Genomic DNA, 19,360 nt, shown 5'->3' with positions numbered 1-19,360 from the left:
GATATGTATATAAACAACTAAAATATGTGTATAAATCCATGGGGAGGCTACAATTTGCCTCTAGTGTGATAAAGGTTTACTCGTTTTAAAGGGATACTTTGCAACTTTTTTTATATTTTTAAATGATTTTCTTGAGCCAGTTTGTGCTACAATGACAATAACTCTGCAGGGTTAATGACAGACCACCCAGCCGCTATCGCCCCCTGTGGCCAGAATATTCCATTTACAACTTCAGACTGGTGGGCTGCTCTGTTGGGACTTAGCTGACATACCTGGCGCTGCAGTTTGGATCCAGCGTGTTTCCTGCATGCTTTAGATTAGTGGCACAGCTAATTTGTTTAATTTAGTGATGAGTCACTCTTGTAGACTCTAATGAAGGCTGGGGAGACTTCTTGGCTTCCAGATCGAAGTGTTTAAGAGACAAACGCAGAGAGAGGAGATAAGTTTGTCTTTCGGTTCTAAAAACGGACACTAGGGAGTGCTAAAAGCAAGCCAAAACTTTCTGCTTCCCCTTTAATAACCACCAAACGGCATAACCGTCAGATGTTGATGTAAATTATTAACTTCAGTCTCTGTAAAGTGTGGAACGCTTTACATAATCAGAAAAGTTCAGCGTCTCTCTGCTAATTTTTAAATGAAGCCTGATCGGGCTGCTCCGAGCTGGTGAACCAGTCGTGGTTCGGGTACAGGGGCTTTATGGAGCATCCACTCACAGCTTTCTATCCAGCAGCAGCAGGTCCTCCGTCAGTCGCCCAGAAGATTTCTAGCAGGTAGAGTTAGGAAAACAAGATGTTGACACAACAGAGAACAAGGTGTGGTTGTTATTTCAACCAGAAGTTGGGTAACATAGTAATCATGGCTCAAATCAATCATGATGTGTTTGGCAGCAGTTCTCTTTATTTTCTTTTTCACTCCAATATTAAATTGTTGCATTTTTAGTAAATGACCACATGATTGTTGTGTAACTTATATCTGTTTGCATGTCAGATATTAGGTTTTGACATCCTGCTGACGAAGAACCTGAAGCCAGTGTTACTGGAAGTCAACGCCAGCCCCAGTATGAGGATAGAGCATGAACAGGAAGTAAGACTCTGATGACCTCAGTATCATAACAGCATCACCCCCCTCGCCCCGTCTGCTAAACTAAATGTTCGCTTGTTCCAGGTGGCACCAGGAGTTTTTGAATATGTCCCCAGTCCAGTGGACAAGGAGGTCAAAGTGGATGTGATCAGGGACACTCTACGCCTTATGGATCCCCTCAACAAGGACTCAACACCGTAAGCACACACACTCACACACACAGTTGGTCCAAGCTCTGTCTGCACGTCCACTTTTTCAAAACATGATATCTCCCTCTGCCGCCTAGTGCTCTTTTATTCTTTCTAAAAGAAATGCATATTTTATAATAACTGGTTGGTTGCTATATTTAGATGCTGCAATTTTAGTTTGTATAGTTATTACACACTTCTGATATTTGCACATCTCTGACTTGCTGGTAATAATTAAAACTGATTTACCTCTTTAGGGCTCAGTTATGCCCACAAGAAAGGAAGAAAAAATGTTACCTTTAACAAAATCCACCTTTTGTGTTAAAACATTTAGCTAACTGATAAACAGCAATGCCCCAGCCACTGTGTATTAAATAGAAATTCACTTATTAATGACTTAATAATATTCACTGAAACACCCGGTTGAGTGTAACATTTGTTGTCGTATTTTACCCTCTCAGACATCTTTTATAGTTTGGGGGAAGTTGGTGGGGATCAATCCTTGAAAGGAAAGCACGAGTTCGAGTTTGTGGGGTAGATGTTCCTGGAAAAGCTACACTTAAGAAAACAAAGGTCCAACCCCATTTTCTCAGGCTCTCCTCCTAAGCCACACCCCAGAATACAGGAAAATGTTAGATGTAACAGATACTGTCCAACAACCATTAAAAAGTACAATTATTTACCTTTATGCACCATTGTTGGCATCTTTTCTGCTATGATTCCTAACGTAATGCGCCTACGTAACAGCTGCAGAGCCTCCAGACTTCTGACACACTCCTCACAATCAGGAGGTCTCCGGACTCTGTCCCCAGTGAATGTTTGAGAAGTTCCAGCAGGCAGGACTTGGCTTATTACACTGTAAAACCCCTTTGCTACTTACCCTCTGGCTACATAACCATATCACAATTGAGCATGCATAGCTAGCCTGGCTCTGGCTTCACTTCCTGTTCAAGTTGAGAACACATGGAGGGGCATGTGTAGAGGGGGGAGGAAGGGTCAGATGGATCAAGATCCCGTCAGTAACTCATTCGCTGCCAGAGTTCCTCATCATTTTAACTGTTTTTTTAAGAGTCACACAACGTTGTGCGCTAGGATGATGCTGACGCCAAAACAACCAAAACAAAGTGGAGACTCACCTCTTGCATCAGGAAGAATCCACGCGTTTCGAACCTTATCCATTCTTTCGTAATCCGTTGTTGAATTGTGATCGGCAGAAGCTTTTCCGGTTCGCGCCTCACTTTTTTTTACAGCAGCGGCCCAAAACGATCTCTTAACACATGGATGTTCTGCTTCCTGATCACGTGACATGTGACGTATGCAGATGAAGATCGGCTTTAGAGCTGAGATGTTTGTTCTCACGGTGCGGGGGCTCGTTCCGACGCCCACACTGTAAAAACATGGCAGTGAACGGTTGGATTTAAAATGACGACTTTAGTTTCAACGGCAGTGAAAAAGTTAAGGTCATAATAACTGGATGAGGATTTTTCCAGGATTGTACGTTTCAGAGGTGAATCAAATTATTAACTTTTTGACAAAAAAATGTAATTTATTGTTTTCATCAGAATGTAAAGAGCATTTCAAGAAACATAAAACAATAGTCCAGAAAAACATCTCCTATCCCTCTTTTAAGACTACTGTTGTCTTTGGAAAAGAGGTTTAATGGGTCCTCCGTCCATTATAGAATATAATAGCCAGAGAACTCCACACAGTGTTCGATTTTACTCCTGAAAAAAAGATCAGCTCCTAAGATGGAATGGGAAAACATTCAGTTAGAAATGCAATCAGTTAATAGTTCTAACATGTTTGTAGTTCAGCCAAAATACTACAAAACTTTATTAAAGAAAAGGGCGGAGATGAGAAAACAGCTGACGTTCCAAAACTGGAAAGTAATAATGTTTAAGTGACTGAGCTTCATGAAACTTGACAGGTAAACATGAAATTATATTTTAACGTGGCTTTAAATGTTATGTTTTGAATACATTTCTAAATTAAAATCCCAGATTGTTTAGCATTTTTCAAAGATTCAACCAAAATTATGTTGACTTTAAATCTTTCTGTCATGTCCCTGGGAAGGTGTTTAACCCACGACATGAAGAATCACAAAACAACGGCAGAAAGTTCAAACAATGATTTATTAAACCCAACTAAAAGTGTCCTGGAGATATCCAAGTTCAATGAAGCCAGAAAGAGCCCAGAAGTCAGTAGGGAGGGCAGATGGTGTGACGGGGTGCGTCCAGGAGAGGGAGCCAGACGATAGCGGCAGAGGATAGGAGGAACAGGAGGAGAGGCGAACCGTGAGAGTTGTTGTCCAGGCGGGTTATGGTGAGTTCCAGGTAGGTATGTTCCATCAATGGTTCAGCATTCCCAAGTATCCTGAAGAGGAATACAAACTTGAGTCCAAAATGGTCCAAACACAAGAATCCAAGAAAAAATCCAAATACATCCAAATACTGCGACAGCAAAAACAGGGTGTCCGCGGGTCCTTAAAAAGTCTTAAAAAGTCTTAAATTTGCTTTTCCAAATTTAAGGCCTTAAAAATCCTTAAAAATGACAAATAATCCTTAAATACAGTTTCCAAAGGTCTTAAATTACCAAAGACCCAATAAACAAGATTATTGTATTTCTATAAAATTTTCGTGAATTTCTAGTCAGCGTTCAGCATTTTTTGTGTATGATGTTGGCGTAAGTGGAACCATACACATTCAGTTGGTTGTGAAAGGGGGCTATTTTTAGATGAGCACATTAGCTGGTTAAGCTAGTGGGAGCTTGCGCCATGGGAAGTGCAAGTTTAATGGTAACTGGATGGTTAATCCCACGTTGGCGACGTGGTTAGCACCGGTTCCAGGCAATAGCTGGAAATTATAGCTTAAATTTAATTTTAAAAATAGCTTAAATTTGGTCAAAGTGGCCTTAGAAAATGTCTTAAAAAGTCTTAAATTTGGCTCCGTTAAACCTGCAGATACCCTGAAAAATGTCTGAGTAGAGATCAAGCATAACCTAAGACTTTGAGAGAGGCAAGATACTACCATGAGTAGCTAATCATCCAGCGATGTGAAGTAGTTCCCTCTCCTCTTAAATAGAGCTCTGCTGCGGTTGATCTGAGGAGCTGCAGCTGCCGCTGACCGGTAATGCCCCGCAGCTGGTGAGTGCCCTCTCCTGGAATGAAGATCTCACAAAGATGTTGTAGAGAAGGAGGAGTACTCACCCCGACACACAACACTTTCATGATTTTCAAAAGTATTCTTTTGTGTGTGATAGAAACAGAATATTATGAGAGAAGTAATGTTTACTGCACAACCGTATACTTGGTTAATACATGGCCTGTCTACTGATTGCTGGTATCTGGTCTGTAGTGAGTTGGGTTGGATTCAGTCGAGTAAAACAGAGTTTAGTCTAAATTCATCTCAGTAGGAACTGGATTTGTTAAAAAAGTGAAAAGGTGAGAAGCAAACAAAAATGTTATTATAGAGAGAGAAAACCCTGCAATGTAGAAGAAACAAAGATACGAAACGTAGAGAATAATAGAACACAAGTGTCACTTTCTAGAGAAAGGAGAGAGATAAATGAGGAATTATGAGAGGAAGTGTGTGACAGTATCAGTGACTCTCAGATATGTACGGCTTACAGCCAGCTCATTAATCCTGGGCATGTCGTCTCTGAAAGTGATTTACGAGCCATCACGAGAGGTAAAAGCAGAGATTCACCTAAATGTCCTGCAAAGGGAAAGGAAATGAGGCGAACTGCGTTGGTTTAGAGTTAAGTATTTCCTGTCTCTTCCTACTTGCTTGGAAGCTTAATATCTTAAATTTTTTGGCACATTTGTGGCTAAACTGAGACCTAAAGGCTCAGGAACCCCTTGCAGGTGTTCTGGATTCATTAGCTGACTAGAGTGGCACTTTGAGTCAGGAATATTGAACCTTTTCACAATATTCCAAATGTCTTGAGGTTTTGAAATTGGGGGTTTCATAAGCTGTAATCCATAATCATCACAATTCTAAAAAAAAAAAGGACTTGAATATCTGGCTTTGCATGGAATGAGTTAAACTCAGATTTTAAATTAAATAACTGAAATAAACGAACTTTTGCAAGATTGTCAGTTTTTTTGAGTTTCGCCTTTATTTCTGGTCTCTTTGAAGTTTGTGCTTCATAAATTCTGCTGTGGTTCTCCTTCATGTTGCACTTTTATTAAAAGTTTGTTTGAGAGAATTTCGTCACCCAAAGAACCAAGACTCTCCTTGCACCCTAGGGTCCTCAGCAGAGTGCACTTGGAGAAAGTAAGGCTTCCAGTGTGTAGTACACAAGTGTGCAAATATTAGCCGGTCAGTGAGCGTCGCATCATCAACCGTGACGCATGCCAGGATGCTGGTCGCTGTTTGTGCTTTTAAAAAAAAATCTTTATTAACAACTTTCAAACAATTATTCACTGCTGTCCACATGAAATGTTAACCTCAAACATTCAGGATAATCATTAATCATCTTAAAATGAATTTCTTTTATTTTGGGTAAAAGAGGATATGATGCAATCTGGTTCCAATACTGAAGATTTGATTTTCCATAAACATTCCAATTGTTATTTTATTTTTTAAATTACACACCACCACTGTAATCAGTACTTATGTAATTCTTCTTTCCAACAGCGAAACATTTGATTGTAACTAGGGATGCACCGATAAGAGTTTTTATGGGCAAATACCAATATTAATCACTGTTATGGCCGATTACCTTTAAAGCTGAGTGGACCTGATTGTGTCTGCACAGCTTCTACAAAGACATTCAGGAAAAATATATTTCCTTGTTTTTTTAAACTGTTGGTTTATTCACTGTGAAAAAGAAAGACTCCATGTGTAAAAATCTGTAATTATAAATAGTAAACAATGGAACTAACAAAAATAATTTATTTTGGATTTTTACGCCAAGTTGTGTTTTCTTGGTGCAAAAAACACGAGAAATAAATATTAATAAATAAGTAAAGAACAAACAAAGAAGAAAATATTGAGTGAGTCTGAGGAGTAACCATCGACATTAATATATGGACAATGGGTTTCCATAGACCCCAATAACAAGTTTTTGTGCCAAAATGGGAGGTGGCCACCACCGCCATTTTGACCATGTCACAGGTTCCGTCAAGCCCAGACAATTCCATAAAAGGGAAGAGAGGAGGAGCTGAGGGTGGGGCTGTAAGGCTGGGATCAACTGACGACACCCGGTCGAACTAGCTACAAGCTAACCTGAAGCTAACCCAAAGCTAATGCGGAGGTGGGAGCTAAGCTAACGGAGGTAGCAACCTAGCTACAACCGGAGTTAACTGTGCACAACACCAGAGCTTCTGAGTCAGAGATACGCCGGGCTGACCGCTGGGTAAAACCGGGTGGAACACAGAGGTCTCCGAGACCTGTGGAAAGGTTTCCATCCCAGAGCTCCACGTCAGCCCGCGCAGCACACAGAAGCCGCAATCAGACAGATGCGCCGAGCTGCTGGGAGAACCAGCCATCAGCCCGCGCAGCTAACAGGAGCCGCGATCAGACAGAGATGGACCGGGCTGCGGGGAGAAACAGCCGGCATTCCGGGTGGAAAACATCGGTCTCCCGAGAGCTCCACAAGCCGATAGTCGGAACCCAGCTCCACCAACATGTTATATTTCAACCCATTTTCTAAAGTGCAGCATTATGTTAAATGCACTGGGTTTTACCCTATTACATTTAAATTTCATGGTTAAACAGTACATGTTAAAATCTAAGCTCAGCTTGGCAGTGACCTAAAATACATAAATATAATTTTACTAACCGAAAAAAATTAAGTGGAGACTCCTTGGATGCTCTATTAGTGCAATTAATGCCACAACAAGTCATTTTGTCCAACAGTTGCACAAAAAATATCCAAAAAAGAATACACAAACACAGAGACTCAAAATCCCGGAGCAGTTTCTAAGCCAGACCGAGGCTCTACTGAGGCCTTTCCACTGAGCTAGCTCTGTGATCACGTGGGTCGGATGCTCATTAATTATACAGAATTTTAGGCTTTTAATACACTTAAACAGAAGAGTGAGAAAAAATTCGCCCCCTCAGAGTTGTCATGAGCGTCAACTACATAATTTAAACAAAGAAACATGTTCTGGTACCAGGCTGTAAACATGTTTATTTCTGCTGTGAAATTGGTATTTTTAACATGGGAGTCAATGAGGATTTGCTCGCTTCTGACACCAGCCCCCAGTGGATGAGGGTGGAACTGCAATTTTTGGTACTTCCGGGTTGTGACCAATTTTAGAGCCGCATTGTGGGGGCTTGGGAGTAACACTCTGTTATTTTCATCAGGAGTCCTCAGCTGAAGGCTGGTGAGTTTGAACATGGAGAGGAGATCCCGGTGGACTCTGAGTCTCAGGGCAGGAGTCCAGACGAGAATCTGCCATCGCTGTGTCTGAAGCAGGTCTACCCAAAGTACTCCAAAGAGTTCAACTACCTGCGGCTGGTAGAGCGAATCACTGCTCTGTTCATACGCTTCCTCGGGGTCAAGGACAACATGCGCCTCGGTCCCACCGCCTTCAGAACCTTCATCAGGTGAACTTTGTGTTTCATTCGTTAGAACCTGAGTAGATTCTGCCCCAAGAGCTGAGAATATTTCTAGAGGACAAAAATGGACATATCAAAGCAGTAAAATGAGTTTCAGCAGCATTAGGACAATTTATCAAATATGTTTACAGAAATGATTACCAATGATGGTTTTCTGAATACTAGTCAACATGTTTTTTAATCTTAATGTTTAAATACTCTAAAAGGCAAGAAGTAAGTCTTTTACAGTGAAATAATCACAAAACAGTCTGTCTCAATCGTGTTGGAAGGAAGGTTACATTGAAACAGTGGGGGGATGCCATGTTTCTCCTTTTTAAAAGGCCGAAGGGGGAAGTTGTCTTTTTTCCTAATCTGTCCCACCTCCATTCTGTCTGGTTCCAGGTTCATGTTATGTTGTGTTTTCCTATATTTAGTTTTTAAAGACGTACTTGTCCATGAGCAATCGTAACTCTGCATCAGCTGAGGTGTGTCCTCAAACACTCGAGCGCGCTCTGATTGACGTTTGTACGTAAGCACACGTCTAACGCTATTGGTTAGTGCTGACTGGTGCGCAATTCATATTGTATGGGGCTCTACGGGACGGGGCGGGCTTAGCAACAAAATAAACCAGACATATTGCCCACATTATATCACACGTTTGTAAGACGATCGCTGTTACCCCGGCTTTCCACGGGAGCCGTCAGCAGCACGTTACTGCAGCAGCACGTCATAGCTGCTGATAGGAACCGCTGTGGTCAACAGAACCTTTTCCACAGGAGCCGTCAGCAGCGCGAGTCGGCCGCGTCTCAGGAGCAGCATGTCGCGGCCTTTACGCGCCGGTTCTATTTTCTACGCGCGACGCCTCTGAAACGGGTCAAGTTCGACATTTTTGGGGAAGGAAAGACAGGAAATCGGGACGCGGAAATGGAGAGAAGCTCCTGAGATTTTCAGAATAAAGAACGTACTGCCTTCCGGTTGCTTTACTTTAAAAAAGGTTACTAACTGTGCGGCCCCGTGAGAAGTTATCACCTAGCTAGCGGTCTCCTTTGTTTTTCAGGTCCGTATTGGCGATTATAAAACGGACAGAACATAAAACACAAACCATGTTGTAGTTTTCTCCTGCTTGTTGTTGTGTTTACTGACAAAGTCACTCGTGTGACTTCGTGCTCTGTCGGTGGCAGCTGCTCCCCTGCTGCTTCGCGTCTCGTGGGAAGGGCCAAGCAGCAGCTTACGCGAGCAAGACGTGCTGCTGCAGTAACGTGCTGCTGACGGCTCCCGTGGAAACCCGGGGTTATGGATTTCTAACCAATCTTACATGATTCCTGAAAGGGAAACACTACTGCTAAAATCAGATATCGTACAGAAAAAGAATTATGGGTATTTACCCCATTTATTTACATTTTTATGTACTCAAGGTAAACATTCTAGTTGTGTCATAGTGGATAATGTATCTTTTTTAAATATTAGAGTTAATTTTAATTTGAGATGTATTTAATAAATCTTTATGTGAACAATGATGGTAAAACAAAATTATTTTAATTCTGCTCCTAAATACTTTTCCTTTCGCCCTAGAGAGAAATTAGAAAGAAGTGATGATTTGATTAGATCATTAAAAATATTAATTGTTCTTTTATTCCATTTAATTTCTATTTTAATCACGCTGTGACTTTTGTTTTTAAATAAACATCATCAGGTCTGGGCTACAGACGTTTTGTTATAAAACTTCACAACACAACAGCCACATTCTTTCCTTTTTAAACTTTCAACTCTGGCCCAGTTATAAAGGTTATTATCTCATGTTTTGTTCTTTTGAAACAAAGACACCAGAGAACAATTTTCTTCTGTTTGTAGGTTGTTCATTCTGCCTTTTCTCTGGCTTTTCCTCTAAGCACACAAGTCTCCTAATAACAAAACAATTATTATTTTATGTTACAAATCTACAATCGTTTTAAGTATAAAGGGTTGCTTGAATCAGATTTCCATCGGGTGAGAACATCTGTGTTTGCAGGACCTGTAAACTGAACAACAGCAACTTCACCATGGCCTCAGTGGACGTCCTCTACATAAACATCACACGCAGACGGTCATGTGCAATACCAGACTCCAGAGAAGCAGGTAACACACACACACACACACACACACACACACACACACACACACACACACACACACACACACACACACACACACACACACACACACACACACACACTGTGGACAGAGTCGGACATCCTTGAGACTGAGCAAATGATGTGCTCTCCCATAATTGCTTGTCATTCTGTGTCCGCTTCCTTCTGACACCTTTCTCCCGTAATTGAGATGAGGAGAGATCACAGTTTGACAGCTAGGAGACCGCACCACATGAATTATTCAGACGTTGCACCTAGTGAGGGATGTTTGCAGCGGGGTAGATGGTTGGAGATCACACAGACCAAGATGGAAGGTTCTGTATGGAGGAGATGGTCGACTGAATTTAGAACGAGCTCATATGTATTCTGGGAAATGGAAGATTGTCTGAAGAGAGAGAGAGTGTGTGAGTGTGTGTGTGTGTGTGTGTGTGTGTGTGTGTGTGTGTGTGTGTGTGTGTGTGTGTGTGTGTGTGTGTGTGTGTGTGTGTGTGTGTGTGTGTGTGTGTGTGAGAGTGTGTGTATGTGTGCGTGACAGAGAGAGAAGAGAAAGTGTAGCAGATCCAGAGACGACCTGTGGGATATAAATTCTTAGATTTTTGTCTCTCATTTGCTGTTTGATCTGGAGTCGCTGTGACCTTTGGCCCTTCAGGAAGACCTCAAAGGTGATAAAATAAAATAAAAACCACATTAGGGCCAAATCGGTTTGTTTGTGTTGTAAAGGAGACAGATGAAGTGTTCGGCGTGGCAAGGAGAGGGCAGCAAACCTGGAGAATGCTCTTAGCAATAGAACTATGTTAAAGGGGACTTATTATAACCCCCTTTAAAGATTATTATAGTTCTATAATCTATTCAAGTCCTTTGCACAAATTCCATCTTGCATAAAGCATTTCAGCATCTTGACATTTTTACTACCTTCCATAATGAGCTGTTTCAGGCAGGGTATCCGCAGGTCCTTAAAAGTCTTAAAAAGTCTTAAATTTGCTTTTCCAAATTTAAGGCCCTAAAAATCCTTAAAAATGACAAATAATCCTTAAATCCAGTTTCCAAAGGTCTTAAATTACCAAAGACCCAATAAACAAGATTCTTTTATTTCTTTAAAAAATTTGTGAATTTCTAGTTAGTGTTCAGCATTTTGGGTGCATGATGTTCAATTCAATTCAAAAATACTTTATTAATCCCAGAGGGAAATTGATTGGCAAGCTGGCGTAAGCGGAACCGTACACATTCAGTTGGTTGTGAAAGGGGGCTATTTTTAGATGAGCGCATTAGCTGGTTAAGCTAGTGGGAGCTTGCGCCATGGGGAAGTGCAAGCTTAGTGGTAACTGGATGGCTAATCCCACGTTCGCGACGTGGTTAGCACCATTTCCAGGCAATAGCTGAAAATTATAGCTTAAATATAATTTTAAAAATAGCTTAAATTTGGTCAAAGTGGCCTTAAAAAGGTCTTAAAAAGTCTTAAATTTGGCTCCCTTAAACCTGCAGTTACCCTGTTCAGGGCTCTGTCCCTTTAAGGAAAGCAAGCTGTGTCTGGCCACGCCCACCCTGCTGTGTTGTTCTTTATGGGCTAGTGAAGGATCACACAGCAAACCATTCTGTTTGTTTGAGTTGCTGCTCAAAAACTTTATTTGCAACACCACATTTAGTCTTCTTTTATGTGCTACCATAATGTGCTCTTAAAAATACAGTGGCCTCTGCTGGTCACCTATGCTAAAACATTGACCTTCTACCACCTATCAACACACCTGCTATTTGGTGAGGAACCTGAACGTGTGAGAGGGGCTCAGAGTAAAATCACTGCTCCTCCAGTGTCAGTAGTTAAGAGTGGGGTTGCTATGCTAATTTCTCTTATTGTGACATCACAAAAAGGGACGTTTTGAAATGGCTCATTTTAGGCAAATAACTCCTAAATGAAGCACAGACAGAAAACAGATGCATGTTTTTTATTGAAATATGGAGTGTTTATAGAGGCAGTAGAGATCTTGCATGGCAGCAAAAAAAGGATATGTTCACTTTAATAGAGTTTTTTCCCCCAAATGATAACTTTTCCGTATAAAACAGCAGAGAAAAGGGTTTCTCACACCTGATTTTAACACACCTGTGTAACAGGCTTCTGCAGAGCCTGGTTATGATGGACAAGTACAGTGAATCAGAATCGTTTTCACAGTCCGTCACTTTTCACATTTTGTTAAGTTACAGCCTTTTTCTCATGGCCTCAGATAAGAATCTTGTGTCTGTTCTAGTCTTGTTAGATCTCATTTCTGCTTTTGACACAGTTGATCACAATGTTCTTTTAGAAAGGCTTGAACATGTTGTGGAGATCAAAGGAACTACGCTAGGCAGTTTTTCTGATTGGCTTAATGAACTGACCTGCATTGGAATGTTTACCATGTGAAGTGCCTTGAGACGGCTCTTGTCGGGATTTGGCGCTATATAAATAAACTTGAATTGAATTGCATTCTAAATGTATCACAATTCTGCACACAATGCCCCATGGCGACATGTGAAAAGTGATTTTTTTTAGATTTTTGCAAATTTATAAATGATTAAAAACTGATTAACCACACGTACATACGTTTAACAGCCTTTACCACGAAACTCAGGTGCACCCTGTTTCTGCTGACCACGCTTGAGATGTTTCTGCAGCTTAAAGGCACCATCTGCGTTCTTAGAAAAAGTGGTTCAAACAAGCTACATTTAAAAACAAAACAAACAAAAAAACAACAACAATAGTAATAATAATAATAAAAGGTCTAACACCTTTCTCAATACTCTGCCCTAGAGCCACAGAATATGATACAACACCGCTGCAGACATGCAGCTCTGCTGAGCTGCTGCAGTCAGCTTCCAGAATCAACTCCGTACCAAGCCACCTCCCACTTGTTTCGTGTCCTCCATCGAAGGACTCCTGGACTGTGAGCAACAAGATTCTCGGGTCTGATAAGACAAAGGTTGAACTCTTTGGTGTGAAGGCCAGGAGAAAAACAGACGTTGCTCATTACCAGGCCAATACCATCCTGAAGCATGGTGGTGGCAACATCGTGCTGTGGGGATGTTTGTCAGCAGCAGGCACCGGGAGACTTTAATCAGGGTAGAGGGAAAGATGAATGCAGCAGTGTGCAGAGACAGCCTGGATTAAAACCTGCTCCAGAGCGCTCTTGACTAGTGCTGGCCAAAGTCAAAGTCATTTTATTGTCATTTCTACCACATGTGCAAGACATACAGAGAAACGAAATTGAGTTTCAGTACACACAATTCAGAGATCAGACATACATGGGCAAGACACATGACAAGAATTGGTGACTGCGGTCATTCGCAACATGAGTCGCGCTACCTTAATAGATAGATGAAAAGGGTGTTACATGAGGATAATTGGGGGTAAGGTAAAAAAAAAGGCATAGCAGAGTTAGACCCAGCAGGGAGTAACTCTATTATACAAAAAAAAAAAAAAAACTCCTCAACATAGAAGCACGAACATCACAGATACAAAACATCAGAGTCCGATGGGGAGGCGGGGTTGGGCGGGACCCTGAAGTCTCCAGCAGGAGCTGCCATTACGGCGCATCAGCCAGCTGCAGTCAGACAGGTGGGAGGGAGGAATGAGGGACAGAGAGCACATTGAGTTTCCTGCAGGTTGCTGACCTCGAAGCAGAAGTCACAATCTGAAGGCAGGGGGGGAAGGTCGGGACACAGCATCTGTCAACATTCCTCCTTTCGTGGGGGTGTGTTGAAGCAGCCTTGGAGGCTGCCTTGGCGTCAGATAAGGTTAAACAAGACTTTATTTAGGTCAGGCAGAGATAATTTTCCTCTCTGCCTTGGAGTCTATAAGTGGTCATTCATGTCCACCAGTGAAGCCAATTATAGGAAGTCTCATGTATGCTTTCTAGCCAATCGCTGGAAACTGGTTGCGTTGAGCTGCACCGGTCCGAGTGACTATTGAGTAGTGCTCATGGAAGACTACCTAATGTGAACCCCAGCACCATTAAATGTGATTGGAGGACTGTCACCCCCCTCCCTACACCTCCATAATCGGACCAAAACTTTTTTGTCCCTGAAAATCAAAATAACACAAATACAAGTCAAGACAGAAATAGAATAAAGAATGCCACTAATACTAAACTTACCAACGCTAATAAATAAGGTGTTTTTTCTACCAGAGAAGCCCCTTGAAACTCTAATAGGCACATGGAACGAACTCCGCTTACAAAGCACCATGAGTTTCGGCAGCTTTTATTTTGAAAAGTGACACAGAAAACTAACCATCATTTGTGACCAGTCGTGTCATTTTTTTACTAAATGAAGCAAACCTCGAAGTTGGCCTATATGGACACGTTCTCTTTCTGCTTGATACAAGCCTCGAAGTTCTTCCCCATCACTACTCTTGACCTCAGACTCCAAACTCTACATGCTCCCCCTAGGTAAGGTACAATAACAACATTACCATCATAGTTATAGAGATGAAACCCAGATTTACTTAACTTTATCACCTAGTTACTGTGGCCCTCTGTCAGTGTCTAGATCACATATGTCAGACTCAAGGCCCGTGGGCCAGATGCGGCCCGCAGAGCATTTTTATGTGGCCCGCGAGATAAATATCAAAAATATATTAAAACTGGCCCGCTGGCCGATTTTACCGCAAAGCCTTCAACTCCCATGATGCTTTGCGGCGTCAGCGCGGGGCCGACGCGCCCCCTCCTTTGTGTTTTTTTCTAGCGTCTGCTGCTGGTGTCTGCAGCTCCGCTGTCTCGGACAAGCTACACTCCTCTCACTCAGCGCCGAGTTCACTCAGCTGTTTTCTGACGTTGAAGCCCAGAAACGGAGATTCTAGCCGCTCAGTAATGTGTTCACGACTGAAAGAGAAAGTTTTCAAACTAACGTCCAGACAGAGCTGATGTAACTCCAGCGAACAGCGACACGCTCAAACCAGCACGGCTCTGTGGTTGTGTTTCCTCCCCAACACACAACAACGCGGTCAAGCTGCTCAGACATGTTCATCAGCACAAACCTATGTGAGCACCTGTTGTCATCTAATGTTGTCATTATTATGATGAAGATGAACAAAACAACAGGAGTCTCCTCCTCAGCTCAGATCAACCCCATGATGCAGGTATCTGGCTGGAACAGGTGAGCATCACAGTAAACCAGTGGAGCAAACTGAGCTTTAAATATGTTGGTTTTATGCTCTTTTTCTGCTCCAAAACATGAAAGTTAACAGGTCAGATGTTGCATTTTCATTTAAGATAAAATTATATTTTTATTTTGTTGTTGGCCCGTGAGAAAAGATTTAACCTACAGTAAACAGGAAGTGGAAAGGCTGCAGATAGATGAATGGAATAGAAAATCCCTTTATTGTTCCTCAGTGGGGAAAGCTAGAAGTCACAGTAGCGATGACACGTATTACAGGAGAACAAACGGAGAATAAAAAATAAGAAAAATGAATAAACAGGAAAACATAAATCCTGAATAGATTTTAAAAATGCTGATTATACCACAAGTAATGAATACCACTGATGCCTTTTATTTAAAGCTGACTTGCTCGTGTGTAATTTGGTTATTCCACATTCAGTGTTAATGCAGAAATAAGTTTGTTTCCAAATTTAAAGGTTCAAAATTGCATAAATGTTGATAAAGAAAATGTGCAAATTTGCCGTCACTTTTTCAAAAAACATTAAGTTTGGCCCTCGACTCCGTCCCAGAGTTTCATTTCGGCCCCGTGTGAGTTTGAGTTTGACACCCCTGGTCTAGATCAAGTCAATGACTGGAAACAATCAAACCTTCTCCAATTAAAGACATGACTGGAGTTTTTGGAAATAAGGACAGGGTGGAGATTATTGCTCAACTTGGGTCCAGGGGAATAAAGACAAAGGTTAGAGATCTTGGTGTCAATTGATTCAGACCTGAGCTTCACTGGTCACACTATCATCGCCATCGAATAGAAAGACTCAGAGGCAGAGGTCTCATGTCCAGACAGGACCTAGAGAAACTCATTCATGCATTCATCTCCAGCAGGCTGGACTTTAGTCGGGTCTTCCTACCAAAGCTGTGAAGCAACTGCAGCTTATTCAGAATGCTGCTGCTAGAGTCTTAACGAGAACCGAGCACATCACTCCTCATAATGAGAAGGGCCTGAGACTGTAACTGCTGCCAAAAGTGCATTAAAGTACTGAGCATTGTTGATTCTCATGTTTTTATTTAAATTCAATTCAATTTTATTTATATAGCGCCAAATCATGACAAGAGTCATCTCAAGGCACTTCACATAATAAACATTCCAATTCGGGTCAGTTCATTAATCCAATCTGAAAAAAAAGTTTCCTATATAAGGAACCCAGCAAATTGCATCAAGTCACTGACATTTACATTACACTGACATTTTTAATCCATTTGCAAAAATCTAAAGGAAACAACTTTTAATGTCCATTATTGGGTGTAGAATCTTAAACGAATAATAATTGAATCCATTTTGGAACAAGACTGCAACATTCCGCCATTGAATCAGGTGTGTTGGAGCAGAGAAACACCTAAAACATTCAGATCAGGGCCCTCCAGGACCAGGCTGGAGACCCCTGATCTACAGTCGGGAGAAAGACTTGGCTTCAAGATCAGGTGACCTGTTATTTTTACTGACAGGTTCTGATCTGGTTCTGTTCGAACATCAAGCATAAAACCTGCTGAGTTCATACCTGTGATTAAAATACAAGCGCCTGAAAACACAAAGAGATTTTTGTTTTAATGGTAAATACATGAAGATTACATGAATGAATCCTGTTCATGAGCTGTTTTTATAGATGCTGAGTTCACTTCATGTTTATAAGCAGCAGTTTTTCTTCATCCAAGCATAGGTTTTTATGTATTCTGTACTATTTTAAACGATTTGGTCAGATTCATTAGTGACAAAATCCTTTTACTTTGTTGGGTTATTGTTACATTTTTCAGTATTTGAGATCTAAAAATTGTGTTTGATAAGTTTTTAACGTGTCCCAGTGTCCCACATGGACATGTTCTGTTGGTCCAGGTCTGGTCTAGTGATGTGTTCACAAACTAGAAGAAATGACACTTTTCAGTCTGCAGGTTATTAATCAAGCTGGTCAGGCTGAAAATGTACCGGTCCAGGTCACCTGGTGAGTTACCAACACGACATTAGTTTCAAACCAGAGTGAAGAAGAAGGCTGAAGTTAAAGGGACATTTACCAAAATCTATCAAGACACTTGGAGTTCATATCCAGTTTCATTCTCTCCTGTTTTATTAGTTGTTATTTAATATTAATACAGTAATATTTTGATTTAAATGCGGTCTTCTCCTGATTTTAATGAAGTGAACATCTCCTCCTCTCTAGGAATGGGGCTCCAAGCATTTGTGGAAGCCTTTTTCTACCTGGCGGGCCGCAGGTTCAAATTCCTCGTGCTGAAGGAGCAGGTAGTGTCGCTGCTCAGCCTGTGTGAGGCTCAGCTGGGGCCTCCGTCCAGCGTGGAGGACAGGCGCTCTCTGAGCTGCAGCAGGGCGCTGCCTCGAGCTGCCAGGACTCAGACGCTGTGCCTCCCCGACGCTCAGTCCAGCTCTCCTGCCACTCAGAGAAGGGCGACCAGCCACGACTACAGGCTGCATCAAAAACTCAAGCCTCGCACACTCCGAACTAACGTGGAGAACTGATGTCAGGGAACCGGTCATCCAACGCTGAAACATTGCCTTCTGCCGTCTCCACAGGAGTGGTGGAGATTAAGGGTCCATTCCAGAGTGGGACCATGTTGACCCCTGCTGGCGGACTCGTCTGGAGACTGTTCTCAGCCCTGATTGCGTTTTCTTACAGCGGGGAAGACGTCCTCAGGGGGGATGAAGTAGAAATGGAGAAAGATGTAAGGAGGCTGGCGGATTCCTTCCTCCTCCTTCCTCCTGGTGGGATCATCAGTGTGATCCTGGCAGGAGGACATGGCTGCTTTCAACATTTACACCAAAACTCACCTTTCAGAGGCGTCAGACAGCAATGTAGGGAAGCATCCGGAGTGTATTATTCATAAATTTGCACAGCAGCTCTTTAAGACTAATGCATTTGCACATTACTGGGGGACTCGTCAGCTGGGCGTCGGCATGCACGTGTTGTTTAGTATTTGTGTTTGACAGCGAGCGGCTCAGCTGCTCCTCTTCTATTACCCCATTAGTGACGAGTTAAGCGAATAAGCGTCACTTAATCCTTCCTTCAGTTCAGCAGCTATTCCTATCAGGCAGCCCTAGACCTCCCGTCAGCCCGTGTCTTAGGTTCATTACGTTTTAGTCAAATAACCACAAGGAATTAATTACTGCAGATAAAACAGTAAATGCATGGCACAATAATTTAATATTGAACATAGACGTGTTTTAGAAGTGACATGATGGTTCACAAGCAGAACAATAGCCATTGCTTCCTAACAGTTAGCACTAACAGTTATCTTTACTTTTTCACGTTTTGCACCATTTTGAAGATTTGTCACATGCAGTGTGGGCAGCTGTGAAAAACACTAAGTGGATTGACCTGTGTACTGAGTGGTATTGTGGGGCTAACATGTTACTGCAGTGGTGGTGATATGAAGTAAATGTACGAGCTTAGCAACTGTGGCAGATGTGAATGAAATGTACTTATTAGGCTGCAGAATTAAACTGCTCTTTAAGCCGAAGACCACGGTTTTCACGGTGGCTGTTTGTGATTGAAGTGGAGGGATAAACATTTTACTCCAGCTGGGCTTCACAGCTTCAACGAGGCTGATGGATGACTCGGAAATGACTCGTTTTTCTGTTTTAAGACTTTCGATATGTTTCACAGCACAACCATCTGCCTGTGTTTCCTCGACCTTCTGTTGCGGAGGCTGGCGGTCCCAGAGGAGGCGGTAGCTCCAGTGCCTGTATTCATCAGTGTGTTTTGGTAATGCTGTTGTTGCTGCCCAGTGGTCCGACAGCTGTGGCTGTCATCAGTCAGAATTATGTGCTACCTTTTATCCTCTAGAAGACTTTCTGCAACTTTAAATTATGAATATAGTTTTATCCAGAAACCGCCCTTTTGCAGAAAGGAAGTGATTCATTAAAGGAGACAAGTAGTGATTTATTTAAGTTATCTGTGGTTGATACAAAACATAATAATTACGTTCTTTGTACTAAATCTGTCACAAAGATATTGCCGAAGTTTTATTCTCGACATTTTCAGTACCTTCCATAGTGAGCCGATTCAGAGCTCTTTCATTTTAAGAAACAAGCTTTATCTAGCCACACCCACCCATCTTGATTGGCTGCTATGAGATGAGAAGCTCCGATTTCAAGGAAGGCCTCAGAGTAGAGTTGGGGCTCCTTAAGTATTGACAGGTGAGAGGAGTTCTATACAGATTACTTCTATTGTGACATCACAAACTGGGACTTTTGAAACGGCTCCTTTTAGGCATTTACTTCCTGAAACCG

General features: G+C 42.0%; 1 protein-coding gene across 1 annotated transcript in view; it reads left to right on the top strand.

Moving 5' to 3' along the window:
* ttll11 (tubulin tyrosine ligase-like family, member 11) overlaps nucleotides 1-18,588 on the top strand; it is a 36,187-nt gene extending 17,599 nt beyond the window's left edge. Inside the window, exons 6-10 of the mRNA XM_015943236.3 lie at nucleotides 988-1,083; nucleotides 1,165-1,277; nucleotides 7,580-7,822; nucleotides 9,822-9,928; nucleotides 17,277-18,588. Of these exons, the coding sequence (XP_015798722.3) occupies nucleotides 988-1,083; nucleotides 1,165-1,277; nucleotides 7,580-7,822; nucleotides 9,822-9,928; nucleotides 17,277-17,590 (873 nt within the window). The 3' untranslated portion in view covers nucleotides 17,591-18,588. The remainder of the gene's footprint in view (nucleotides 1-987; nucleotides 1,084-1,164; nucleotides 1,278-7,579; nucleotides 7,823-9,821; nucleotides 9,929-17,276) is intronic.
* The last annotated feature ends 772 nt before the right edge of the window (nucleotides 18,589-19,360 follow it).

The sequence above is a fragment of the Nothobranchius furzeri genome, chromosome 6, assembly GCF_043380555.1.
Source record: "Nothobranchius furzeri strain GRZ-AD chromosome 6, NfurGRZ-RIMD1, whole genome shotgun sequence".
In the NCBI taxonomy this organism is placed as follows: domain Eukaryota; kingdom Metazoa; phylum Chordata; class Actinopteri; order Cyprinodontiformes; family Nothobranchiidae; genus Nothobranchius; species Nothobranchius furzeri.
Note: the sequence above shows the minus strand (reverse complement) of the source record. Positions and strands in the feature narration are given on the sequence as shown.